At 36.1% G+C, this 27,987-nt stretch overlaps 2 protein-coding genes across 2 annotated transcripts in view; both read left to right on the forward strand.

The window, feature by feature from the left end:
• CUNH18orf63 (chromosome unknown C18orf63 homolog) lies at nt 1–26,490 on the forward strand. Its single transcript, XM_077752725.1, has 13 exons — nt 1–134; nt 1,915–1,993; nt 4,141–4,197; nt 6,321–6,432; nt 7,014–7,055; nt 8,630–8,706; nt 13,821–13,930; nt 14,753–14,849; nt 14,961–15,064; nt 16,690–16,861; nt 24,007–25,032; nt 25,216–25,314; nt 26,407–26,490. Exons 1-12 carry the CDS (start codon nt 1–3, stop codon nt 25,270–25,272), a joined length of 2,067 nt encoding a protein of 688 aa, XP_077608851.1. The 3' UTR covers nt 25,273–25,314; nt 26,407–26,490.
• The window catches only part of CNDP2 (carnosine dipeptidase 2), a 560,556-nt gene that overhangs the window by 414,746 nt on the left and 117,823 nt on the right, over nt 1–27,987 (forward strand). The window lies entirely within an intron of this gene.

Below are 27,987 nucleotides of genomic sequence, written 5' to 3' on the forward strand. Positions count from 1 at the left end.
ATGAATGATTCTAGGCAGCAATCATTGTTCTTCATCACATCTCCAGATTTACACAAACTCTGTGCTGTCAGAATAATATTGAGTAACGAGGTGGCAGATACTGAGATTAGGAGTACACAAATGAAGATGTGCAGGTAAAAAATACACTTTATAACTAAGGCTTTCTAAATTTTTGAGACTTATAAGAGCTGTTTTAGAAGTATCTCCTTTAAAGCAAATTACTCTTTTATTCAATCTGTGTATATAGTTTAAAAGAATTTCATTTTGTTCTGACCAAGTATATTGGATTACATTTAGGGAAGGACTTAAAATACTTGAGATTAAATATGACACTATTGAGTTTTTATATTTGTGACTTCTTGTGTGATGTTTTAAATTTTTTTAGACATTGATGAATTAAATCAGACTCCCCAAAACTTAGAGATAGAAATTAATAAATGTTTATTGAGTACCTACTGTTTATGGACACTTTAGGAGATATTGTAAACATTTTAGATGACAATTTCTCTTAATTTTCAGGTCAGCATAAGATCATTTCTGAAGACTATTTATCAAGAACTATCTTGAAATATCTGACCCAAGATAGTCTGAAAAACAGCTTGGTTGAAGCCTAAAGTATAACTCCATGATTGCTAAGGGCCCAGCATGTATTAGTCCCTTAAATTGTTTGAGGCGCTCCAAGGACTCTTAGAATACATGACAAGATTATGTCTGTAGCTGCCTCTCTTGAAGAGGAGCAAACAACATTGCTAGGAGCCAGAAATAAGGAAGACACTCTCAAGGTGCCCTCCCATTTTGTTCTCAATTACAAAACTTTTCTTCTTCCCTTGGTATATTCTCCCACTCAAGTGCATTCAGGAGCCTGTACCTTCCTGCTAAGGTGTAATTTGGTACCTACTGAACATGTACCTGTGACTCCTCTTGGAAACAAATAGGTGGAAAACCTGTGATTTTCTGCTCTTTACCCTCAAACTGAAGGTGGCCATGCCACAGAGTGGGATGTCTTGACTAAATGTCCAATAACTGACAAGAGGCTGGAACAGATTGAGAAGAGGCTTAACCATGTCAGACAAAGGCAGGCATTGCAAAAACCAAGTGCTTGCTGCACCTGGTTCTACACTAGGGTTCTGACGAGAAACAGATTGGCCCATCTTACTTTTTGAGGAAACCCTTCTCTCCCTCTATACACACTCGTGTTTTTTAAAGTTTGTTTTCTTGATGATTAATTTTGAAATTTTTCATATTTCCATTTCTAGTCCCTTCTGTATTTTACCCACCTTTTTCTTGATCTTTGAAACAAAATTATTGATGGTAATTTGAATTGTGATGATTTTTGTTATGAGTTCGTTTGGCTGTTGAATGCCAAACTAAAACCACTAACTTCTTCATTTTGGCTTGGAAAAAAATTTTCTATTTAAAGGAAAAGCTTCTAGTCTATAGTTGTAATGGTGAAGTATTTGATAACTTCACTGATAGAAGAATCCTTAATACTCTTGTCTCTAATGCCTCCTGACCACCATTTAAAAAAAGGAAAATAGAAGAAACAAGTTAGAAGAGCTGGATTCCTAACAATGTTTAGACATCTTCAAATCTATACTTGGATAGAAATAGAGTTTTAAATGAGTAATCTAGGTTCACAGATGAAAGAGATTGGGAAACTCAGATGCAGGGACAAGTTTTCCTATTAATATTAATAGTTTAAACCTTCTAACATTCTTAAATTTTGGCTGAATACCTAAATATTCAAGTTACCATGTTAAGTGTGGGGAGAAATACAGAAGTCTATAACACAGTCCTTCCCTAGAAGAAATGTAAACCTTTGAATAGAACTAAACAATTTTCTAAATGTTCTGATAAAACAAAACCAGACAGTGGGCAAATCCACTTTAAAATTAGTACATTTCATCTCCACAGGCAATTGCTGTTTTTGCACCAAGATATTCTTACATCACCTGTGCCTGGAATATTAAGCCAAATTTGGGTAGTGATGGCGGTTAGTATTTTAAAATTTTATGAAGTATTATTACTAATTATTGGGAGCAATATTGATAAAAGTATTAATTATAGCTCAAATTAAATGTGGTTTATAAAGCCAAATTACCTGTGTTATAATTTGAGTGAGTCAATTATAGACTTTATATAACTTTATATATATATAGAGAGAGAGATTTTGATATAACTGATGTTTAAAATTCATTTTTGTGGTTCTAATTTAATATTTAGTTTATTCTGTCATAAATACTAGGATAAAGACTATTAATAAAATATAGCATAAAGGCTATATTTTTTAAAGGCTGCATGGGCTTAATCTTTTTCTTATATTCTTTTCCTTTGAATTCCATTTATTTATTTATTTATTTATTTATTTATTAAATTTTTTTAATGTTTTNCTTTGAATTCCATTTAATGTAAAAGGCGAAAGATTTATACGATCTGAAGAGAAACCAGAGTATTGAATTCCATTTAATGTAAAGGAAGAAGTTTCCCATTCCAATGTATGTTCAATTGTTTTTAAAGGACTTAAATCTACAGTGTTTTTAATTTGGAAACTGTATTTTAAAAACTTATTACACTTAATAAAATTAGAATGAAAAAACATATTTCCCAGTGCTGTATGTTACTGGGAATGATAATGAAATGCCAAAAATCTTTATAAAAATTATATTATCCTGTGATTTTTATCAAAAATCTTTGTAAAAGTCCTCTTATTCTGAGATTTTAATTCCTCAGAATTCAGTGAAATTAACATTTATTAATACTAATAAGCTTTCAATAAACTTTTAGTTCCTTTTTTCTTCTATGTTATATGGTTATATATTCATCTTATCATCTCATTCTTGATATTTTTAAGAAGGATAAGCTGCTGGGGCACCTGGGTGACTTAGTCGGTTAAGCGTCCAACTTTTGCTTAGGTCATGATCTCGCGGTTTGTGGGTTTGAGCCCCGCGTCGGGCTCTGTGCTGACTGCCAGCTCAGAGCCTGGAGCCTATTTCAGAGTCTGTATCTCCCTCTCTCTCTGACCCTCCCCTGCTCACGCTGTCTTTCTCTTTCCTAGAAATAAATAAAAATATTTTTAAAAAAAAGAAGGATAAGCTGCTGGTAGACAAGTAAACACTAATAACTCTTATTTGTGTTCTTTTCTACCTGAAATCTTTATGGAACAAGGAGGATTTTTTTTCAGAGTTCTTGTAAATTCAAGAGTCCTAATGTTAGCAAGAATACTAAGAAGAAAAAAGCCTTTTACAAAGATATTACATAATTCTTTTTATATTTAAAGTAGAAAATAGAATTATTACACATACTATTTTAAACTTGCCATTCATTTCCCCTTGAACAGCTTCTCCTGGATGTTACTCTGTTTTATTGTTAAGGCTGTGAAGTATTTTATTGTATAGGTGTATAATAACTTAGTTAATATTTTCTAACGCACATCTGAGTTCTAATGCACTATAGTGCTTCAGAAACCATCATTGAAATTAAATCATTTTTATTTGTCTGGTAGTTTCTATGGGTTAAATTCCTAGAAGAGGGATTGCAGTACATTTTATACTATATACATTTATACATTTTATACTATAATCTAGATGGTGCTAAATTACTCTCTGAAAAGTGTATACTGGAAGACATTTTAATAAATAGTATATTGAGAGAACCTATATTTCCATATCCTCATAAACACTAGATATTAGCACCCTTTATATATCTGCCAATCTGTTAGGTTAAAAATAATATCTTCTTTGAATTTCTCTCTCTTTCATTGGTTAGTTAAAGCACTTTCACCTTTTGAACTTTGTCTTAATCTTACATTTGTGTCCATATTCTTTATTCATGCCTAGAAATTTACTGTATATTAAGAGAGATGTTAAATATTACATGAAACTTATTAGCCTTTTCCTTTTCTAGGTTTATATCACTCTCCAAAAGGCTTTCTTAACTTTGAGAATGTACCCACAGATTCTATTTTAGGGAGAGATTGATTATCACTTGCTTCTCCCCTACATATGAGCAGTTAGGATGGTGGCCTGACGATGTGTCCTCTGCTGTATAATGTTTAAATTCTTTTTATGTTGCTTTATTTAATAATATGTTTATGTTAAGTAATTTTTATAAATGTGAAGTTTTGTTGTTTTGTTGTTATAGATACCATTTTATAAAGCTGGAAAACTTAATGCCTATGTTGAAAAACACGGAGCTAAAGTAAGTTTTTTAGAAGATAATAATTCCAAATATTATTTATATTGATTTTGTATTCAACTTCTTTTTGTCATCAAACAAAACTTAAAGTATCTTTCTCATAAGTTATGCCAGGAATGTGAAAGAACCTGCCTTTTAGAGTTTTGAGGTTTGTGTAGAATTTTTATCATTTCTTCCATAAATTCTTGGTAAAATTCATCAGTCAAATTATCAGGGCCAGGCATTTTCCTTGTGGGAAGATTTTTAACTATAATTTCGATATCATTAATGTATAATAGAACTATTCAAGTTATCTAAGTCAAGGAATGTATTCATTTCATCTAACTTGTCAAATTTATTGATATAAAGTTGCTTCTAATACTCCTTTAATTTCCTTTGCTGTAGCATCTCTGGTGATGTCATCTCTCTCATTCCTGATATTGGTAACATGTGTTTTTTTTTCCCCTCCCTAACTGGTCTTCCTAGAGGCTTAACAAGCTCATTGATTGCAAAACACAAGCTTTGGTTTCGTAGATTTTCTTGGTTGTTTTACTGTTTTTTATTTCATTGATTTTCATTTTGGTCTTCATTATTTGCTTTCTTATGGTTATTTTGGGTTTAGTTTACTCTTCATGATTTAGTTTCTTAAGGTAGGAGATGAGGTCATTGATTTGAGAACATTCTTTTCTAATATAGAGACATTTAGTGCTATAAATTTTCTCTGAAATATATGTTTTGTTTTTATTTTTTCTCTAAGCCTCCTTTGACTTCTTTGAACTATGGGTTAGAAGTGTGTTATGTAGTTTCCATATATTTGAGGATTTTCCAAGGATACTTCTTATTATTATTATTTTCTAATTTAACTGTAGTTAGAGAACATGTTTTGTATAACTTGAACCTTTTTTAAAATTTATTGAGGCTTGTTTTATGGCCCAAATGATGGCATTTCTTTGGGTTCATGTTTGAGCTTAATGTTGCAAGTTGGCCTCATACTGCTACTTGAAGTCCTATTGATAGTATCCTTAATTAAAATATCCGTGAAACAAATTGAACAGATTTGGTCTTCTTCCTTACCAACAGATTAGTTACTTGTATCCTGGGAAAATTCACCAGAAACCAAAATGTTACAAAAATGAGGGATGAATCATCTTTGGGAGACAGTTCTCCTTGGCTCTCTCATTTTTCTGCATGTCTTGCTAAGAGACGCAATGGCAGCATTTTCTTCTAGGCTATCTTTGCAAGGATATATGTATAGAAAACAACCTGGGTCCTTTCCCCAGCCCTGGGTATTTTCCTTACATGCATGTACTAATCCATACTTAGCTGATGTGATGACTCAAGAGGGACTCTGCTGATCTCGGAGTTGGCGCTCCATTCAGTTCTCTCCTCGCTAATGCTTTGCCCTCAACAGTAGCTCGCTTGGCCTCTTGGACTCTCAGCTGGCTCCTCAATGGAGAGAACCCACTGGCTCTTCCAGGGTTCTCCCTCACTGCACCGCAGCTTAGAAACCCTCCTTCATCAGTATGCAGGAGGTAATTGTAGGTTTCCCGTCTCTTAAGGACTGCTCCTCTTTGTTGCTAGATGTCCAATGTCTTGTGAACCGTCGTTTCATATAACCCGCCCAGTTTTTCAGTTATTTCAGGGGGAGGATAAATATGGACCTATAAATACTTATTAGTCATAAGTAAAAGTCCTGACTTTTCAAAATTCTCTACAGGTAGAGACAGTGTGTTGGCTTCATGTGTGCCCGTGTAAGTATTTAATTGTTTTCTGATGTTGGATTAGCGTGAACAACAATGAAAATTATTGTAATATAGTTCTGGGCTGGTTTCCTCTGTGCAAAGCAGAATACAAAGTAAAGTGCTCCTACCTAGCACAGGAGCTTCAGAAGTTAAAGCTTATTGAGCCCGGATAACGAGAGAGAATTTGGGCATTGCAGCATGAGAGTCTTCAGAGTTTCAGAGCGAATATGTTTTCACACTTCCTTAACTTGAGAACAAAATAGAATTAGCTACAGTGATGACTACAACTCATATCCAAAATAACCCAGTTTGTTTGGTGGTGGTCTAAAAAACATTTTGTTTGAGTTTATAGGGACATGCCAATTGCTGTAAATTTGCCCATATTTTGTTCTTTAATATGTTTAGGTGGAGGCTCCACAAAGAGTAATTCCTGTAATTCTTCAAAACTGCCTCTCATATTCACTCATGGCTAGACTTGCTCCAGCCTGGAATAAAACTGGCCATCTCTTGGTGCAAGGTGACTTTATCTCTTTCAGTTGTCTGGGGTTTCTGAACTAGATTATTTGTATTATGTGCATCTGTTTTAAATTTCAAGGTATATTATTTTCAGGGAATAGTTTTTAGAGAATAGCCCCAACTAAGCCTTCTTAGGCAAGTCCACACAATATAAATGTCCTCTCCTTACTTACAGTGATATCCAGAGGCCTGTTGATGTTTTTCAAATAATTTTTTAAAATTATATAATACTTGAAGTTTGGAAAGGAATAACTATAAGTTATGGAGAATTATAATAAAATGAACACAAATTACCAACATTGTTGGAATCAAAAGGCTATTCTGGATTTTGTGTTGAGGTCTGTCCATTTTCTAAGTATTTTATGCCAGGAAATAAACATTAGAAGAATTGTTATTTCTCAACTTGGATACTTTTAGAGTGATTGTAATTCTTTCCCCAGACTCTCTTCAGATAGTCCTTTGTGTAAAACTGCATTTTAAAGTGTTTTCCTTGGCTTTGATAATTATACAGAAAAAAGATTTTATTAATCAAGCATAATTTGTAAGTTATAATAATACAGCATATCCTATGAATTTTTTAAGGACAAGAATTTCTTTCTCAGATGGGAAAGCAAAGTGCTGTTGGTAAGTAAAGATGTGTAAGTCAAAAGATAAAACATGAATATGATCGACTATTGTTAAAGAAAATAATGTTACAGGTTGTTGGGTTGCTACAATCTTGATTATTAAGTTATGTCATGATTTAATTGGTTGTTATTATAATCACAATTTTTCCCAGGACATCATCTCTGGGTCAAAATATATGTTTTTATCTATAAGAGAAAAAATTAACTTCTCTTATTGGAATTAAATCTATATTTTTAATTTCTCTACTTAGTTAAAATTACGACTCTGAAGAAATTTAATTCAGCAGGCATTTGTAACATATAGTTTCCAGAATCATATCATTAAAAATTGTCAGTACCATTGTAAGTAAAAGATTCATTTCCTGTGAGAACATAATCCTTCTCCTTAAAAGAGAAAAGAAAAGATTGTCTAAAGAGACAAAAACGATCTAAAATACACAGTTTACAGTATGGCCTAATTCTTTTATTGATAATCAGCAAGGCTGTTTTGCAGATAGACCTGTTCCTAAACAGTGGTCCAGAGATAGCAGAGAGGTGGCAGTCCTGAGACCAAGTAGACATTCATCAATCATGGTAGCTTTCACCACAATTTGGGCATCGCCTTAAGTCCTGAGCTAGCACCTCTAATCCACAACTATTCGATTTGAGTTAACTTTCAGGCTGAAGCCTGTTTGCTTCTTTACACTGGTTTTATTTTTAAATTGGACAGTGACAGTCACTGTTCTCTAGCTCTGGACAAATGGGTTCATTACAGAAGTGCAGTCTCATCCCCACTGTCAAGAGTCTATAGCTGCCAGAGATTAAAGATCAAAGTTTAGGAGAGCAAAATTCCTCACTCTTGTATTAGAATTTTTCTTTTAGTTTTACCAAATGTAACATTCTATAGCAAAACTGACAAATTGTAAGTGTATAGCTCATTGGATTCTCACAGACTACATATATCCTCAGAACCAGTTCTCAGGTCAAGAAACAGAACATTACCAGTTCCCCAGAAATCCTCTCATGCTTTCGTCCAGGTACTACCCTTTCCCAATAACCACTCTCTGGCTTACATAAGTAATTTTAATTATGAAAGAACAAGGTAGAAGCCTTGCGGTTCTATGAAATCTGTATTATATCTGCTGGTATACTGATAGGCATTTGTTAGGAAAAGACTATGAAGTCAGGAGCTCGGCACGGCACCTCTCCTGATTTAAGAAGGCAGTCTCCATTTTTCACATATAATATATAATAGTAGAAGTCAGGCTTATAAAAGGTATTTATGGAATTTTTCACTCAACTGTGGGATGACTCATTGTTTTATTGTAACCCTGCCCTATGACCCCTCAACACATACATGCCCATATATCAGTGTTGTTTCAGACCTCTGTCTCATCTGTAGATTCTCAAATATTATATGGTGATTTTTAAAAAAAATTTTACCATTGAGGAAAAAATACTTGTTCTTAACTGAGTTTCTAAATTAAATTAGATAAATTAAATTAAAGTCCTTTCTTTTGTTACTAAAATAGTTAACTTGATAAGATTGGGTAATAATTCCAGAAAACTCACAGTTAAATATTTTATTTTCAGTATTAGACATCAATGTAACTGAAACTCAAGTTTGTCTAAGCGTAGAAGCTTACACAATCAGACTGCCGCCACCTGAGGTACCACATATTTTGATTTCTATAATTAACTTTACTAGATTTATTATATACTTAATGTGTTTTTATTATTACCAACATGCTCATAGATTTTAATTTTTAACAAGAAGAGTAATAAGAGCTTTTTATTATCAATATCCATATTATTAAATGCTTAATATGTTGATATTTTTCTAAATCTGTTTACTCAAAGAAAACAATATACCGTCAGTTTAACACAGATTTAATCATACTCTCTTGTTCAAAAACTCTTTGTAGATGGCATTCAAGACTCTCCACAACCCTACCTTGCCTCAGCAGTCACTACTTGCCTCTTTTTTCACCTCCAAATATTAAAAGCACTGCGTCAGCTCATACTAAATGTCATATCCTCTCATTACCATTCTGGTAGCAGTTTTTCACATCTACTTTCTTATAATGGTTTCTGCCTTCTTTGTAGAAGGATATGTCTTTTATTTTACTAGTTCTCATAACACCCAGCATAATCAATAAATACTATTTTCTTTCTTCTGTTTCAGTGTTTCTCAGTAGAGGGGGGTGGGGAAGGAAATGAATGATTTTGCTCCCCATGAGATATTTGATAATGTCTGGAGAAAAATTTGATTATGACAAAAGGAGAAGGTTGTGTTGCTACTGGCATTTAGTGGTTTGAGGCCAGGGATGCTGCTAAAAAATCCTATCGTGCATGAGACAGCAACCTCACTTCCAGCCCAACACAGAGTTATCCAGCCCAAAGTGTCAGTAGTGTCCAAGTTGAGACAGATGGCCCTTCTTTGCTTAGAGTGACCCTCTGATTAGTTACGTATCATATCATCCTTTAAGAGCTAGCACCAATGCTACTCCATTCATATTTCTCTTTAATTTTTTGATTATGTATTTTATTGAGGCACTAGGTAAGTAAAAACTAAATAAGATCTATTTTCTGACCCTTAAGAATTGTGTAAGCCAGTAGGTAAACTGACCTGCATAAAAATAAATGAAAAGGACAACATGACATGAATATCTTGTTCTGAGAGGAACCTCCCCAAGGCTTGGAGCCAAGGTGACCTCCCAGCCTCTTTTACACCTTGGTGCTATTCTGAAACATACTCATATTCTCATTTGTATGTTTAGAATTATACTCATCTTCTGTATTGCCAGTTTATTTTATAATAAGCTTCCTATGGACTAATACATGTTTTACTGCCATTTGAATTTTCTACAGATTATACTTGTGTTTTATATACCCGAATTTTGAATCAATTAGAGATTGACAAATAAGAATAAGACATATATAAATCAGGATACCACCTTTATTACTAGAGTGAGAATATAATTATGGTCCAAAATGGATACTTTTGAGAGTGAAAGGGGCACTAACCTAATGGAATACTGACCCAACCTATATGAGCTGGAGTATGTTAAAAGTAAAATCAGATCAATTGGTCAGTTGAGTTTATGTATTTATTGAGTTTATTGTGCATAAAAGAATAGTTTGTGAACCAGGAGTCTTCAAACCAATAGTGGAATGAAGCTCCAAAGGGTGTTACAGAATAGCTTATATAATGAAACTGTGGAAGCAATTTTATTTTTATAATGATTGGTTATAGTAATGGAGTTTCCCAAATGACAGGGAATTGGTTAAAAGTTATCTTACTCCATTTTGGAAAATAATTTAAGCTTTATTTATGATTTTTAGAGTATTTATAAGAAATAGTTGAAATTAAATTTCACTTATTTTAGAATGAGCTAGATTAGGTTTTACTTCCATGGCTCAACTGGTTTTGTCTGCTTAAGGAATTTTCAAGTTTGGTCTCCATTTTGTTTAATACGTATATGGTCACACTGTTTATTATTGAAAAAAGTTATTAAAGAATGTAACCTATCTGAACCCTAGAATTAAGTAGATTCCCCGCCTACATATGAGAGTAACGGAAACCCAGATCTCCGTTGGAAGATCAGGCACCATTCCCAATATGACAGAATGCAGTACTACTCTTTGCCAGTAAGCCAGCTCCCAAGAGGAATAAGGAGGAATTGTCCCAATTTCATCAACCAGATAGTAACCCCATCTGCCCTAGGGATGAATGAATGAAAGGGCAGGGAGACATCAGGAATATGTGGTAGAGCTTCCTCAACATGGAAGCAAATACCAGAAATGGGGAAGATGTATTTCTTTCTTCTACTTAACATTATACATTCAATGCACACTTGTTCTGTTGATTCCCTAAATTAAAATTGGTCATCAGCTCCTCTAAATCTCACTTTACCAAAATTTTTGATATGGCATTTTTCATGTTCTGTTATAAAAATTAGTTTCATACATGTCTGTGTTCCTACTAAGTTGTAATCTCTGAGAGTGTAGGTTTTCCCTTGTCTTTGTTCCCCATATACACTAAAAGATTATTGCATGAATTTTCCTTTTATTAAAATCTAGTATTGGTTATAGGTCAGGTGAGGGGAATAAAGGTGAATAGGAAGAGGATGTTTACCATTTCTCTCCTCTCTAGTTTATTTTATATACTTTCAGTCCCCTTATGTAAGTGAATTGGGACAAAGGGTAAGTCACTTGCTCCAGGTCATAAAGGTAGTAATAAAGAGATTCAGGATTTACAGTTTTCCTTTGACTCTGTTCATTCTTCTTCTACACTTCCTTCACCTAGTCTTAGGTTTCCTGACTCAGATTTGTATGTCCCATAGAGCCTGACAGGAGTAGATACTTAACTGTGTATTGAAAAAAATTACAAGTAAATAACCATATTTGACAATATGGTATCAAACTATGTGTAATAGAAACTACATGACTTTTGAGTTCAGAGAAAAAGGAGATGTTTGAGAGAATTCATATTTGAAACCTTTGGAACTTGGACAGTGTTTTCTTTCCTTCTTGAAATAATCTCTTTTGATTTCCCTGAAATTGCTTTATCCAGAATTTCCTACCATTCATCCGTGACTCTTCTTTCTCTTATCACACTTTAAATGTTACTACTCCCTAGGGTTCCATTTACAGCATGCCTTTCTTTGCCTTAGCAAATTCAACTAGTCCAGTGGTGAGCCGATACACTGGTACCTCCTAAATATTCTTATACCTTTTCCTCTCTCAGATACTTTCACAGGAGTGTTCTAATGATGCTCAGTCTCAGTTGTGTCTAACACTAAATTATTTGTCACCCTCCCTCACCTCAACTGTGTTATTCCTTTGTATTCACTCTGGGTTACTGGCATCAACAGCTAATAAGTTACCCCCAGCTACAGACTTCAGAGTTATCCTTGGTCCTTGCTTCCTGTATCCAATCAGCCATTAATAGCCTCCCTTGATCTTTGAAATCTCTTCCTCTCCCTCCATTTCCATTGCTCTAAGTTAGGCCCTCTTCTTGGCCTGAACTATTAATGGTCTCCATACTGGCTTTCCTTTTTCTAGCCTTTCCCCTTATTTATTCTCTAGTTTTTCAGTGTCAACAGAGTTCTTTCTAAAACAAATGGCCCCAACCTAAATATCTCTATTATCTCAACATTGCTTAGAGAAAATAAAGTCCAAATTCTTTAGATTGGTGTTATAAGAGAGAAGTGATATTTACTGAGTACTTCTTATTAGTGCAGGTCTATTCACATAAGGACATGTTATAAATATTTGTTAAGTAAACACATGTAAGAGGTTAACTGTCTCTTGGGGGTGTGTGATGAACACTTGGGTAGTTTGCCAATCTTCAGAAAAATCTATGTTGAAAAACTCCAATATAGACCTTAAGTGCTGGTACCATGGAGATCTCTGCAGCAATTCTCTTGGGTCTTTGAATAGTGTTGGAATAGGCAGAAGCATATAAGTCAAGCTATGTGAGTAGGTATGTATGAGGATTCATAAACCATGAACATTTGAACATATCTGTCTTCTCTGAATTCAATTTTAGGTTCTGTTTTCCCTCAAATAATCTACTTATCCACCTGCAGTCAGCCTCTCCTGATATTCGTAGCCATCCCAGCACTGGCCATCCTTTTCTCTTGTCACAGATTAGACAACTCAGCTCTTGAGCACAGTATATCACAGTGCAAGGTTTATTTCCAGTGCGCAGGACAATATTCATTCTTAGTGTCATTGCTCTCTTACCTCATATCATAACCAGCAATTCTTATCTTTCTGTTCCTAAATTTATGTTTTTCTGTTCTGCCCTGTTCCCTCATTTCCATTAGTCTTAATAAATGCTGTCAGAAATCAGAGAAGGATCAGTCACTGAACATAGAGGAGATGGGTCTGGCCTATAAGGCTTGTACTGGTAGGCCTCAGATAAATCAGGGTAAGGGCAGTGCGTTAAGCAAGTGTATTGTTGTGACTTGTCTAGGCAACAACAAAAATTTGACCTGTTTAATTAGAGTTTAGTGAAAAGCAGTAGAGAACTGAGACCACTATTTCCCAAAAGCTGTATGAAGACAGGTTAGAGGATGAGGGGTTATGAAATTATGGACCATCCTCTCTGATCCTAATAAAGTGTCTTATAGGACATTAATACTTTATTCTTCTCTTCAATGAAATCTCTCCTTATCTTTGACTTACTGTATGAAATGTCCCAGGGGGGAAGAAATGTAAATGAAGGGTTCTTGACAAACTATAAGCTTAAATACCCTGCAGATAGGGCACCTGAGGACCAGAGGAAGAACATCCCAGGAGACAGAAAAAGGCTACAGGAGAGTTGAATATTGGCTCTCCCTTCCAAAGACCAGATAGAGGAACAACTCTCTAACTCATCCTCCAGTTAAAAAAGAAAAAAAGTAAATAAAAAATTAGTAAAGTTGCTATTCTGACAAAATGTAAATACCTTACTTTAGAAGGAATTCAACTTCCTATAAACTAACGTCATCAAAAAATTGAAAACCAGTTGAAATAAGTACAAGATAGGGGTTTGGGGTTGGAAAATGAGAGAAGGCATGAAATCCTTGATACGTTGTATAGAGAGAAGTAGGGTGAGCTGAAACCGTGACTGCATTATGTGAGGTGTTATACCTCCAGTGTAACCCAAGCCTTTAAAACGCTTTGTAATTGGCTGTATGTATATGTGTGTGTGAAATATGTGTTTTTTAATGTTTCCTTCTGTTTCATAAATTCTTTTGAGGACTTATGCATTAAATCTTATTTCTATTAAAAGCTAAGAGAATTTGATATTTCTCAAAGTGTTATAAAGAATTTTGATACTAACAAGAATGCTGTCATTGAAGGACATTCAGTTTTAAGCAACTGGTGCTACGTTTTGCCAAGGTGAGATTTCAAGCTGTAGCATCTGGGTGGGTCCAAGGTGTAGTAATTCTCTCTCATTTTGCTTCAACATCAATGTGTACAAAAGGGTAAAGGAGTTTTTAAAATGAGTTTTTGAAACTGATTGTAACTTAAAAAGTGTTGTCATACTTACAGAAGTCATCAATTTACCAAATTACTAAAATAATTTTATTATACACTTACATTTTTGTTAAATATAGTTTTTACAAAAGTAAAATTTCTAGATCTCATTATGAAATTACAGCTATTATAATATCAATAAAACCTTATAAACTTTATATATAATTAATGATTCACTATCATTTGACATGAGATTTTTTTCTAGGATTGTACTGTCTGTAGGGGGAAAATGGCTTATTATTCATACAGATGGGACTATTGGGATGAAATTGTAACCTGCTTAGGGAAAAGAACTTTAATTAACTAAAAGAATACGCATGATAATTTAATCATCAAAGCAGGGAATAGGTAGATGGGGAACATGGATTTGATTCTGATTCATTCAGCTCTTAACAGACTTTTCCCTAACATCTAACAGTTACTAGGCAACAGCTAATTTGTCATTATTTTGTGTTTGTAACTGGCACATTGTTTGTATCAATTCAATTTCATTTTTCCTAACAATTCTGGTTGTTAAGATTTACTACAGTGTGTGTTTGGAACTAAGAGCAAATGCATAGTTTTTACTTATATAAAGATAGTTGCTAAATCTTTTTGAATATGTTCTAAGTTAAATTACATAGTTAAATAAAATCACATCCAAGAATTGGCTCAGAATATTTTATCAACCCTTATTTTTCATAGTATGAAAAGGGGACAAATAATAAGTATTCTTCACACCATACCCCCTGACAGTCCTTTTCACTCGTATGAAGATTTCCAGATGCACTGGGATGACCTGGTAAGGAATAGAAATGTATATTACGTTAGAAGCTATTTGATTTTGCTTCTTACAATTAATCTAAGTTTAGCTTTCTCTTGAGAGAATTTCAGCTTGGTTTTTAATTTTCAGTATGGCTATAAACTTCCAGAAGATTGTGGAAATAGTAGAATATACTGCAGCGTCTACTTCAAAATGATGGGAGAAAGGCTCTTCACATATCCTTTACACATCACGTATGCCAGAAGCCCCCTGCCAACCTCATGGTCCAGATTTGCTCCTGCCCCAATGGCGTCATCATTTTCAACCTTCTCTGCATCTAAATGAAACTGCTTTCCTCTCTAGCTTCTTTTTTATCTGCTTGAGTGTTTCTTGTTTTCCTTAGAATTTTTCTATATTTGTTTCAGGATGAAATTAATAATGATATTTTTTTCTCTTAAATGCTATTGCATCAATTTAGGCAACAAAAGGAACTTCAGAATAGATAGAAAAATGTTTACATGATTGCTAGTAGACCGTAAATAATCCTAGAAAATAACCCTGAATTCTCCTTAGTCAAGGGCTCCCTCCAGTGGCATTTTGGATATTATTGAAAGGGTAGAATTAAAAGAATTAGTCTTTTAACAAAGATTTTTCTTTTTGAAAGATTATCTCATCTTACAGGCAAAATTTAGAGGATCTTATTTGCACTTAATGCACCCCAATGATTTAAGAAAATGTCTTGGGACATCTGGATGGCTCAGTCCCTTAAGAGTCCGACTTTGGCTCAGGTCATGATCTCACAGTTCGTGGGTTTGTGCCCCGTGTCAGGCTCTGTGCTGACAGCCAGCTCGGAGTCTGGAGCCTGTTTCAGATTCTGTGTCTCCCTCTCTCTCTGACCCTCCCCTGCTCACACTGTCTCTTTCTCTCAGAAATAATAAAACATTAATAATAATAATAAATAAAACATTGAAAAATTAAAAAAAGGAAAATGTCTGTCTTAACATTATTTAAATAATTTATTTTTATTTTTATTTTTATTTATTTTTTTTTATTTCTAGGAGAGAGAGAGCGTGAGCAGGGGAGGGTCAGAGAGAGANAACCCACGAACGTGAGATCATGACCTAAGCGAAAGTCGGACGCTTAACCGACTAAGCCACCCAGGCGCCCCAACATTACTTAAATAATTTAATAATAATTACATGTGCTCAGGTGAAACTCTTCAGTTGTGATTGGTACTGATTGCACATTCTTGTCTCTGTATTCTGACCTGCTAGAGTTTCAAAATGAAAGAAAGAAAAGACATAGTGTTCTCTTTCTGCATTCTACATTTCCTAACCCAAATCTCAATATAAAATTGAGGTTGACAGAGATCAACTACTCCCAAGTAGGACTTCCAAGTCCTAGAATATTTTTCATTAGAAAAAGTAACCACTTTTCTCAAAGATCTGCTTTTGGAGCCTGAACACAATCTGTATGTGTTGTTTCTCTGTACTAAATTTTTACAGCATTTGGAGATGCAGCCTATTTATTGTTTATTATAAACACTTATTTTTGTAATCTATAAAGATCATAGTGTTTTTCTTATAAATCATTTTTGGAAAATCCTAGTCTACGAGTCTATATGGAAAGCTCTGTAATAAGGACACAATAAGCAGTCTTGATTTTGAGTGTTAAAATAGAAGGAATCAAGATCCCTGTGATAAAACAAACATACTTTTAGCTTTGGAAAATATGAAACAAGTATATAAGATAGGGTTTAGTTATATGTGCCTTTTAACAATTACTATTGTAATTCTTTTTTTGATTCCATAGAAATTGCTCTCTCTTAAGTACAAAAGCTGTTCTATTTTTCGTTAACATTGTTCAGATACCCTCTCAGCTGCATCAGAAGTCAGCCCATACAGTTCTTTCCAAGGGTAGATTTGGAAGGTGTGTTGAAAAGTTTCCTTTCAGATTTAAAATGTAAACTGCCTCATATATGTGGCTTTCCCATAAAGATGACAACTAAACCGTGCTACTACACACAAGAACTAATGAATCCTCATGTACAGGTAAGAAATCTCACAGCCTACTGAGTTCTCCAAGACATAGTATGTACCTGTTTTACTTGGATCTCTTGCTTTCTCTGAGGTACTGCTTAACTCATTGTTGTAGAATTCTTTTCTCTCAGTTCAGTGTTTCCCTAATGCTCTTTGATGTGATTGTACTTGATCATTTGTCACGGATATTGGTTGTTATTACCGTATTTAACATGGCATTATAGTAATAGTTGTTTACTAGTCTACTCTAATTTAGTGTGAACTCCGGGAGGACAAATATCATATTCATTTTCTTACACCAAATACCTGGTACAAAATGTTCATTAAAAGTTTTTTTTTTCCAATGAATAAATGATCTTATAGAATAGTTTGGAAACATTTGCCTCATGCAAATCCAAGTTTACTTTGAATTGCCACTTCATGTTAGTCTAGTTGATGAAAAAACCTTTGTATAATTCTGTTTACAGAAATTGAGTTAGTTCAATAACGTTTTCATTGTAAGATGATATAGGAAGTGAAATCTTGTGAAGAAGTACCAGCAGTTAAGCAATACTGATGAAGAAAATATGCTGGCCTATCTTCACACTCACAGAATACGTTTTCTTTGTCAATAGATAACAACATTGAAAGGGAAGTGTAAAGAAACAAATATAAGGAAGCTTAAATTTAAAAATTTCAACAATGATCTTTCTTATAAATGACAACTGTATTTTCATAAAAGAGAAAAACAAAAGTTTGAGCAATTTGAGCAGTCTGAATTTAAAGTGAATTATGTGAATATTCCTATTGTCTGCTTAACCTCTTTTCTGGATTTACTGTGTCCTCTGTTTATTGTAATTTCCATTCCTCCAATGATTTCAGCTTTCACATGGCACTGAGTTGCTGTGGCTCATGGCATTTTTTTCAGCTTTTGCTTCTATTTCCATTCTCTTATAATTGTCAACTAAAATTTACCAGCACCAGTATCTGATGGGCCCCATTTATCTTTTCAGGCCAAGCTGCACTGTCACTAGTGAGCATGGGGATTTGGGGTCCTCGAGTCAGGGACAGCTCATGTAAATGGTGTAAAAGGGGCACCTGTGTGGCTCAGTCAGTTGGGCATCTGACTTCGGCTAGGGTCATGATCTCATGGTTCATGGGTTTAAGCCCCACGTCAGGCTCTGTGCTGACAGCTCAGAGCCTGGAGCCTGCTTCAGATTCTGTGTCTCCCTCTCTCTCTCTGACCCTCCCTGCTCACACTCTCTCTCTCTCTCAGAAATAAATAAAACACTAAAAAAAATAAGAAATAAAAAATTTTAAAAAACCATGGCAGCCCATATAGATATCAGGGCCGATAGACAAGGCCATTTCCTAAGAAGAGAATGTGAGTGAACAAATTCCAATTGACATCCTTATGATAATGAATCTTTAAGTTTTTCCCAGACATAACAGTTTTAGAAGTTTAGTTGCTGGCCAAGTCCAAATCTGAGGAATTAAGAAGAAAATATATCATTACAGGGGCGCCTGGGTGGCTTAGTCGGTTAAGCGTCCGACTTTCGCTTAGGTCATGATCTCGCGGTTCGTGGGTTCGAGCCCCGCGTCGGGCTCTGTGCTGACTGCCAGCTCAGAGCCTGGAGCCTGTTTCAGTCTGTGACTCCCTCTCTCTCTGACCCTCCCCTGCTCACGTTGTCTCTCTCTCTCTCTCCTAGAAATAAATAAAACATTAAAAAATTAAAAAAAAATATATATCATTACATACTGCATTTTTTATTTGATATATTTATTGAATACTTATTGTTTCCAGCCAATGTAAGTTTTAGAAATAGTGAATCTGGACAATATACTTGTGCAAATTTGCTTTTTAAATGTAAAATAACTCTTAATTGGAAACCCTGGTCTTTATATTGCTCTTGACAGTAAGAATTTATCACACTCAGTTTTATTGAGTACCTTCTGTGTGCCAGCTGCTTTTATGCATATTATTTCATCTTAATCATCAAAACACACTCTTGGAATAAAGAATTGTTTTCCAAGTTTTGCAGAAGAAACTGAAGCTCAGAGCATCCAAGTAATTTAACCAAAGCCACACAGTTAAATACATTGCAGAATTAGAACCTAAACCCCAGAGGCAGAGTCTTTGTCATGAAATTGGGGAAAGTTTAGATCTGTTGTTAAGAGCTCATAAACTTAGGCAAATGATTTGATCTCCTTGTGCCCCAGTTGCCATGTTAAACAAGGCCTGGTAGTGGTGGTGAGAATAACTTTTGTTGCAAATTAAGCTCTCTAGAAGCTGACTCTGGAGTTTAGTGCACATGATGTTTACTGGGGACTGAACTTGGAACACTTGCAGAAAGGGAGGCTGGAGGAAGATGGGGTCAAGGGAGAAGTCAAAGCAAAGCAGGTACAGGGGCTCCTGGGGGCTCAGTTGGTTAAGCGTCTGACTTTGGCTCAGGTCATGATCTCAGGGTTCGTGGGTTTGAGCCCCGCGTCGGGTTCTGTGCTGACAGCTCAGAGCCTGGAGCCTGCTTCTTCTGATTCTGTGTCTCCCTCTTTCTCTGCCCCTCCCCTGCTTGCACTGTCTCTCTCTCTCTCTCTCAGAAATAAATTTTATAAAACACATTAAAAAACAAAAGCAGGTACACGTAGCCTTGGCCAATCTTCTGAAGAGCTCTAAGGCTAAAACAGCTCATCATGGTGATTTTTCATTGTCCAAATAGCCAGGCCTCTGTGCCCTCTTCTTTATCTGCCTTTGGATTTGGGTCCACCCGGGGACAGGCATGTCCTAAGATGAGGTAGGCTCCCCTGGCAAGGGCCAACTCCCAGGAGTGGGGACAACAGCCCTTCTGTGAAGGATTTCTGAGTAACATGTCACCGTGTACTTCACAGTGCTTCGCGGTATTTTGTTTTTGGCTTTAGGATCAGATAATACTTAGAACTGTTCCTTGTACTTGGTGAGCTCTCAGTAAATGTTAGTTCCTGTGATTGCCACACCACATGTTAGCTCTAAGATTCAAGTAGTCTAAAAAGCAGAAGTTTAAAAAGTAAAAAATAGGGGTACCTGGGTGGCTCAGTCAGTTAAGTGTCCATCTTTGGTTCAGGTCATGATCTTATAGTTTATGGCTTCAGGCCCCACATTGGGCTCTGTGCTGACACCTCAGAGCCTGGAGCCTGCTTCAGATTTTGTATCTCCCTCTTTCTCTGCTCCTCCCCCACCTGCAACTTTGTCTCTCTCTGTCCCTCAAAAATGAATAAACATTAAAAAAATTTTAAGTAAAAAGTGAATTGATCAGACTATTTGATAAAACTCAGCTGATTTTTTAAAAAATTAAATTAGCAGGAGTGTTTTACCAAACTAGTTTTTTTTAAGACTGATTGAAGTTCCCAAAGATACGCAAAAGAAATTATTATAACAAATCTCCTCATATGCCTATCATCTAGCTTTTTATTTTCTTCATGGTAGTATCTATACAAGAAAAGACTGTGTAGGGTGAAGACATTTGGTATATTTGCCTAATATGGTCCACGAGAATGAATGCCCTAAACTCTGTTTCTGGACACCTACAAAAATGATGGTCAGTCATTGGCTTCTGCTAACGACTGCAATAATGTATGGTTGTGTCTGATTGGTTGAACCTAAATTGTATTCTGAACCCTAACTGCAAAGGAGAAAATGTCCATTGTAGATTTCCAGGCACTAGTTTACGAAGGAGCACTAGACAGAGGGTAGGATGGATGATGAGCTTCAGTCTACCATACCCATCACACAGTCACAGCTGGGTAATGCAGGGGTGAGGGAGGCATTCATTTCTTCACCTAGATTGGTCTGATGTTTGTGGTCTCTGCTCATGAATTATCTTGACAAAGATAGTGTACAGAATTTTCTCCTAGGTCCCTTGTACACAGGGTCTTCAGAAGAACAGCTGCATCCTCTCTTCAGTGTCTTCAGAAGTACACATCACACCCTGTTATGGGTTGAAGTGTGTCCTCCTTGTCCCATTCATGTGTTGAAGTCCTGTTCCCAATATCTCAAGATTTGGTCTTGTTTGAAATAGGGTCATTGCAGATATAATTAGTTAAGATCAGGTCATACTGGAAGAGAATGAGCCTCTAATCTAATATGAATGGTAATTTATAAAGGGGAAATTTGGATACAGGCAAATGTACAGGGAGACCTCCATGTGAATATGAAGATGACCATCTACAAGTCAAGAGGGGAGGCTTGAAACAGATACTTTCTTCATGGCCCCAATCCTAACAACACCTTGATTTCAGACTTCTAGCCTCCCAAAATTTGAGGCAATACATTTCTGTTGCTGAAGCCACTCAGTCATGGTAATTGTTAAAGCAGCCCTATCAAACTAATACAAACCCCTTTTTGATCCATGCTTTTTCATTCAGGGTAGCAATCTCCAGGGCTGTAAGCCAGCTCCTATTCCTTAGCCAACTCTGTATCCCTTCACTCAGGGTCGTGAACCCTGTCTGAGACTTTGGTGCCCTCTGAAATTATGGGGAAATAAAGTGTGTTCTTGCCTTACTGACATGGATAAGCCACCAACTTGAGAAATGTACAGACAGACAAGAAGTGAGCCCTCCTCATCTATTTTCAGTATCAACTCAAACCTCACCCAAGATTTTTCTTAGAGTCTTCCCACCTCTCCCGAGAATAGCCAGGGTAGGAGAAGGAATATTGTTCTCGATGTCGACTTTGTGTTATGTCAACTTAAGTATGCCAGAAATATATTTTTCTGAATTCCTTTCTCTACATAGTTCTGGCTTAGGGTAACACGTGATTAGAAAGGTGGAAGTGAAGTGAGAACCATGTTTACACTTAGAAAGTCTGTGTGAGGCTTGTGTGGCAATTCAGATCCATGGGGGGTATCCTATGGCACCTTGCTGGTGTGGAGAAATAATTGGGCCTTGGTTCCTTCATCTCCCACCATATCTCCTCTTTAAGCCTCTCTAAAGCCTGCATCAGGCTTTTGTGCAACTTCATCGCAAAGTGCACCAGCCCTTTGGTACTGTGACATTGGAGGCTTGACGTTGGTAAGAGATGACATAGGTTCTGGCTAGAGACAAAATGCTTTCTGACATGTACTCCATTTTCCAAGATGGCCGTGAGATTGTCCATCCCCATGCCCTTATGACCAATGATGACACTCATGCTCTTGCGGGGTGGAGTCTGTGTTCCCTCCTCCTGGGTCTGGGCAGGGCTGTGGCAGAGGTGATGCTTTGGGGCTTCCAAGCCTAGGTCAGGTAGAAGCTGCCTCTCCCAGGACACTTGCGCTGGGATCCCAGGCCAAATGAGGGGCTGCTGGAAGCTAATTCAGTTTACAGCCGGGATTCACCATCACACACAAGGGAAGAAGTGATGCCAGCCCCAGGGTCATCTCACTGCCACTCCATGGGAGACTCTGAACTAAGCCAAGTTAGCTCCCAGAATCCTGAGAGAGAAGACAATTATTGTTTTGAGCCACTACGTTTTAGTGTGATTTATTCTGCCTAATCAATAAATGAATTGCTGTCTTACTTTTTCTTTGCCTATTTCCAGCTCTTATCTCCAGTAGTGGAGAGAAGTAAATCAGTTGTATTGGCTTTTCACATTATTCCTAGCAATTTATAAAATTTTATTTCAAGTTGTGACTCAATGGGTTTTTGATGCCAGAGAGTGAGAAAAGAACTCCCCATTCCATGTTTCAGATTATTGTCACATGTCACTTTTTTACAGACCCTAGGACCCAATAGATACGTTTTTTAAAAGACTGGGCGCTTGGGTGGCTCAGTCAGTTGAGCTTCCGACTTTAGCTCAGGTCATGATCTAACATTCATGGGTTCGAGCCCTGCGTTGGGCTCTGTGCTGACATCTCAGAGCCTAGAGCCTGCTTTGGATTCTTGTGTTTCCCCCTCTCTCTGCCCCTCCTCTGCTTGTGCTCTGTCTCTGTCTCTCAAAAAATAAAATGTTTAAAAAAATAAAAGGTTATAAACGCTTTCTGCTAACAAGTGACTAGATAAACAAAATGTGGAATTTCCATGCAATGGAATATTATCCATGTAAAGAAAGAAAGGAAATTCTGATATCTGCTACAATATGGATGAACCTTGAAAATGTGCTGAGTGAAATAAGTCAGACATAAAATGACAAATATTGTATGATTGCACTTATGCAGGATACCTGGAGTGGGCAAATTCATAGATAGAGAGAGAGAATAGAGGCCCCCAGGAGCTGCAAGAAGAGAAAAGAGGAATTGCTGCTGAAGACCACAGGTTTCTGTTTGGAATGAAAAAAAAAGTTGTGGAGACAGATAGTGGTGATGATTACACAACTTAAGTTCAGTGAAGAATGTACTCAGGGTCACTGAATTGTATACTTAAAAATGGTTAAAATGGTAAACTTTCTGTTTTATATATATTGTCACAATTTCTTTTAAAAGACTATAAGCACTTGGCTCTCTTTGGGGTATCTGACAAGTCATTCTGACAGATCCTTGTTGAATCGCTACCAAGTACCATCAGTTTTTTAGGCAATGAAAATACAAATGATCAAGACACAGCCAGCCACTGCCCTATAGTCAAAATCCTGGTTAAAGGCCTCATATAGATGCAACCACCTCTTCCATTCATTTGATTTCTTGGAACAAGTATTTTGTGGGAACTGTGTGAAGGGTTTAAGAATGTGAAGTATGTAAGAAAAAGTAATGGTTCCTACTCTCAAAGGGTGATGGAACATGCATGCTGAAAGTTACAAACATTGCCTTTTACTCGTGTGTGTGTGTGTGTGTGTGTGTGTGTGTGTGTGTGTGTGACTGATACTGATAGTAGAACCATGGGAAGTTGAGAAGGAAACAAGCGTACAGAAGAAAGAAAGACATTCTGAGTGAGAACAGCATGGCCATACTTGGAGGACAATGGGTAGCTAGTTGTAGTTTTCATAGTCTGTGTAGAATGTAGGGCCTTATCTTCATCTTAAAATATCTTGAAAGGTTGGCACCTAAAAAAGGATGCAAACTATAAGAAGTGTATGTGTTTCCTCAAGAAGACTCATTTGTTTTTTGTCTTTCTTTTCTATTTTATATGTTGTATTGTTATTTTGTATTCTTATTTTGATGATATTTTATATCTTCTTTCTTTCCCATTAAGAACATTTTTACATTTTAAAAATGTCCTAATCTCTATCCTTTTAGGAAAGCAAAGTCAAGGCGCCTAATCTGACCACTAAACAAATGTTCAGATCCTCTCTGACTCGGGACCCTAGCACCAAACCTGTGCTGGCTCAGTGTCTTGTAGCAGGGTCAGTAGCTATGGACCACAAGATGGAGCTTCTGAGCCGCCATCTGAAGAAGCCCTGGGTGTCCACAGCACCACACCCCCAGCAGCAGTCTGTTCAGAGCAGAATGAAATCGCTGTCTGACAAGGCACTGCAAGCACATTTGGAAGCACCAAAGCCGGACACGGGAAACCTTCACGTTCAAGGCACACACTTTAGTTCCCAGAATAATACTGCCCCTAAATTCATACCAGTTATCAAAACTCGATCCATACAGATGAACAAAAAGATCTTAGAGCCTGGCAACCTGAAAAGGGAAGAGCATGTTGTTACAGAATCTAAATTCTTTTCACTTAAAACTAGTGTGGTCCAAAGTGACAAGCCAAATGTAGACCCAGCTATTAAAAAAATATCTAATCGTAACATTCAGATAAATGCTAGAAATTTAAGTCAGAAGATTTCCAGACTCCTGCAAGAAAAAAATACTGAGTCCTGTGAAAATATGACAAAATATCCCTCTTCTAATGGAAAATCACCAACTGTGAGTTTAAATGAAAGTAAATACCTCTCTAATAGTTCAGTATCTCATATATCAAATAAGAGTGTAGGTGTAATAAAAAGTGCTGTTGACTTCCAAGTGAGTAGAAAAGAAAATTTAACAAGGAAATATATAACACAAATTTTAGTGAAAGGCCACGAGTCACTAAAAATGAAAAAACAACCATATATTTTTGAATCAGACACAGAAACAGAGGAGCCCCAGCTACCACAGCCACAATCAATAAATCAGACTATAAAAGCTGATGTAAGTGACCACAAATTGATGGTAAGCAAAACAGCCCACAGGTCTAAAAGAAGACTGTGTCAAGAATCTTCAAAAGCTTCAAAGAGACCTCATTCCAACACTATCCATTATGGACAGTACAGTTTTCCTCGGAGTAAGGTAAAAAAAATTAATCTGGGATATATATATGGTAGGCCCTTAAAAATCTCTAAACAAAGATTTAAATGATTTGCCAAAGATCATCTAGAAACGTAATGAGAAACAGAATATCCACACACTTAACACAACGGCAAGTATATACAGTTCATTTTCACCAAGTATTATTCTTCAATCTGATTACAGATGCGTGATGTGGACAAATCGAAAGCTCAGAAATCTCTCATCATTCCTAAAACCTAGAACATGGATGTGATTGGAGGACATGTCCACCAGGTAACTTAGGTGACGTATTTTGATTTTTTTTATTATATTATCTGAACTGGAATTGCCACGTTTAGGGATCCCCAACCTCTTGGTAAGAAAGTTTTAAATTCTTTAGAGCCTTATAATCAGCAAGGAAATAGGAAATGTTGAGAACAGTGCAGCCCTTTAATAAAGGCCATACACAGAATCTGTTGTGAACCGTAAAGGACCCCACAGAGGGATGAGGTGGAGAGAGGCCCCACTGCTGGCTGCCTCCCACTCTGCTCTATGGTCTTTGCAGACTAAGCAGAGGTCATAGCAGTAGCAGATGGCCTAAAGATGCATGATTCCACAGCCACTGGGACGTGTACCTTTGGGACTTTTACCCAAGATAATGTCAGTCATTAAGTTAAAATTTACTCCACAAAATCGCAGTGCTGGCTAAAATCAAACTTGAGCTTTAACTGATAATGCTGAGTCCAAGTCACTGGATTCAGAAAACCATGCATCTGGAAATTACATTTTATTCCGTTCTGCCATCTGTTTTATTCTAAGAACAAACATATTACTAAAATATCCACAGATACTTTTTTTGCACAGAACTGTTGGAATATTTTCCACTCAGATTCGTTATGAACAAAATAGAAAACATTTTCTTCTTCTATAAATCCTATTTCTTTCTATAATTAATAGAATTTCAGCCTGATTTCAATTAACTGAAAGGTACTTAATTCTATTCCTTTTTAAAAAAATCGCTATGTGGTTCATGTAGTTTTGACATCTTACATTTTAGTATACTCAGTAGGTGGTTGAGGAAAAAAACTGTGTGTGCTAAAATGCCTTAAAATGTTTATTTTTGTTTTAAAAATAAATCTATTCCAGATTTCATAATTTTTTAGAAGTATAACACTTTCCCACTTTGAATTACTGAAGACCTAAGATCATTCTTAAGTAAAAAAAATCATCCCATCACCTAGAAATAATAGCATAATGAGAAAAGCTATAGGATATCATTATAGAAAATTATTTCTGACAAATATAAAGTTAATATATACCTTATAAAATTTTTGAATAATACAAAAACAGTTTCAAGAGAAAAGTAAAAAAAAAATTTGTAATTCCTCTTTGCAGAGATAGCCCTTTGAACGTGGATGGACATTCACACACTCCTATGATCATGAAATCAGGCCCCATGCACTGCTGTGGAAATTCCGTTATCACATGACAATCGTTATTCTCATGGGCACATGGATTTATTCTGTAGCATGGGGGTATTACTATATTCACTATCCCTACTGATTGACATTTAAGTTGTTGCCAACTTTTAACTGTGGTTACAGTATTATACAAACTGTTTTTGTAAAAGATAGGCAAGTATAGAGTTGTTTTGTTAGTTAAAAATACCTTTATTTTCTCCTTGATTATTTTTGTTAAAACTTCTTTTAACTTATTATTTTTATCATTGAAGAGTTCAAGCTATGCAAAGTATAGATAATAGTGTAAAGAACCTCTGGGGCACCTGGGAGACTGGGTCAGGTTAGCATCCAACTCCTGATTTCAGCCCAGGTCATGATCACAGGGTCATGGGATCAAAACCCTACATTGGGCTTTGTACTGAGTGGGGAGTCTGCTTAAGATTCTCTCTGTCATTCTCTCTCTCTCTCTTGTTCTCTCTCTCTTTCTCTCTGTCTGTCTCTCTGTCTCTCTGTCCCTCTGTCCCTCTCTTCCACTTATGGGCTCTCTCAATAAATAAATAAGTTTTAAAAATAGTGTAAAAAGTAGTTATCACCCAGCTTCAACAATTATTAATTTTTTGCCATTGTATTTCACCTATCTCTCACAGATCCACTTTTTTTACTGCACTACCTTTTTATGTTTATTTATTTATTTTGAGAGAGAGAGAGAGAGCAAGGGAGGGACAGAGGGAGAGAGAAAGAGAGAATCCTAAGCAAGCTCCACGCTATCAGCACAGAGCCCAACACAGGAAATCAATCTCACAAACCATGAAATCGTGACCTGAGCTGAAATCAAGAGTCAGATGCTTACCTGACTGAGCCACCCAGGCTTCTCTTTATTGTTTTAAAGCAAATTCAGTACAACATACAGTTCACCCATAAACACCTTAGTATTGCTGTCTACCTCTCTACCAGACAAGGGATAACATATTGTTAAAGGAAAAAAATATGTGTATTTACATTACTTTTTGTGAGCTGTCTACAGTATCTTCACTGAGTCACTAAATTTTACTTTAGTCTAACATGCAAACTGACAGAAAGTCCTCAATAAACATAAGATGTATTTCACAGAAGAACTAGAGCCTTCAGTCATACAACCAAAATACTGGCACGAAGGTTTATTTGTTCAACCATACGTGCGTGCTCTGTGCCAGACAGTGGGATGAGCACTGTGTCCCTGAAATGACAAAACTGCCATTGGCTGTGTAGCCTAGTCCCCAGTCAACCCACTCTGGCTCCTGGCAAAGATGCAGGAGCCTGTGAGTAAGGAAGTAAATGCAACAGTGATGTTTTAGTCCATATTACAAATAAATTATGGAATGTATAAAAAGTAAGAAACAGAAATAGAGCTTCTCGCCTAATTAGTATTATTCTGGCTTTCAAACATTTTAGATGTTTGATTTACAAAATGTGATATAATAGTTGTGGTAAGATATTTAAAAGAAATCAAAATCCTCATTAATATTCCACTGAAATA

This window comes from Crocuta crocuta, unplaced genomic scaffold, assembly GCF_008692635.1.
Source record: "Crocuta crocuta isolate KB4526 unplaced genomic scaffold, BGI_CrCroc_1.0 scaffold101, whole genome shotgun sequence".
In the NCBI taxonomy this organism is placed as follows: domain Eukaryota; kingdom Metazoa; phylum Chordata; class Mammalia; order Carnivora; family Hyaenidae; genus Crocuta; species Crocuta crocuta.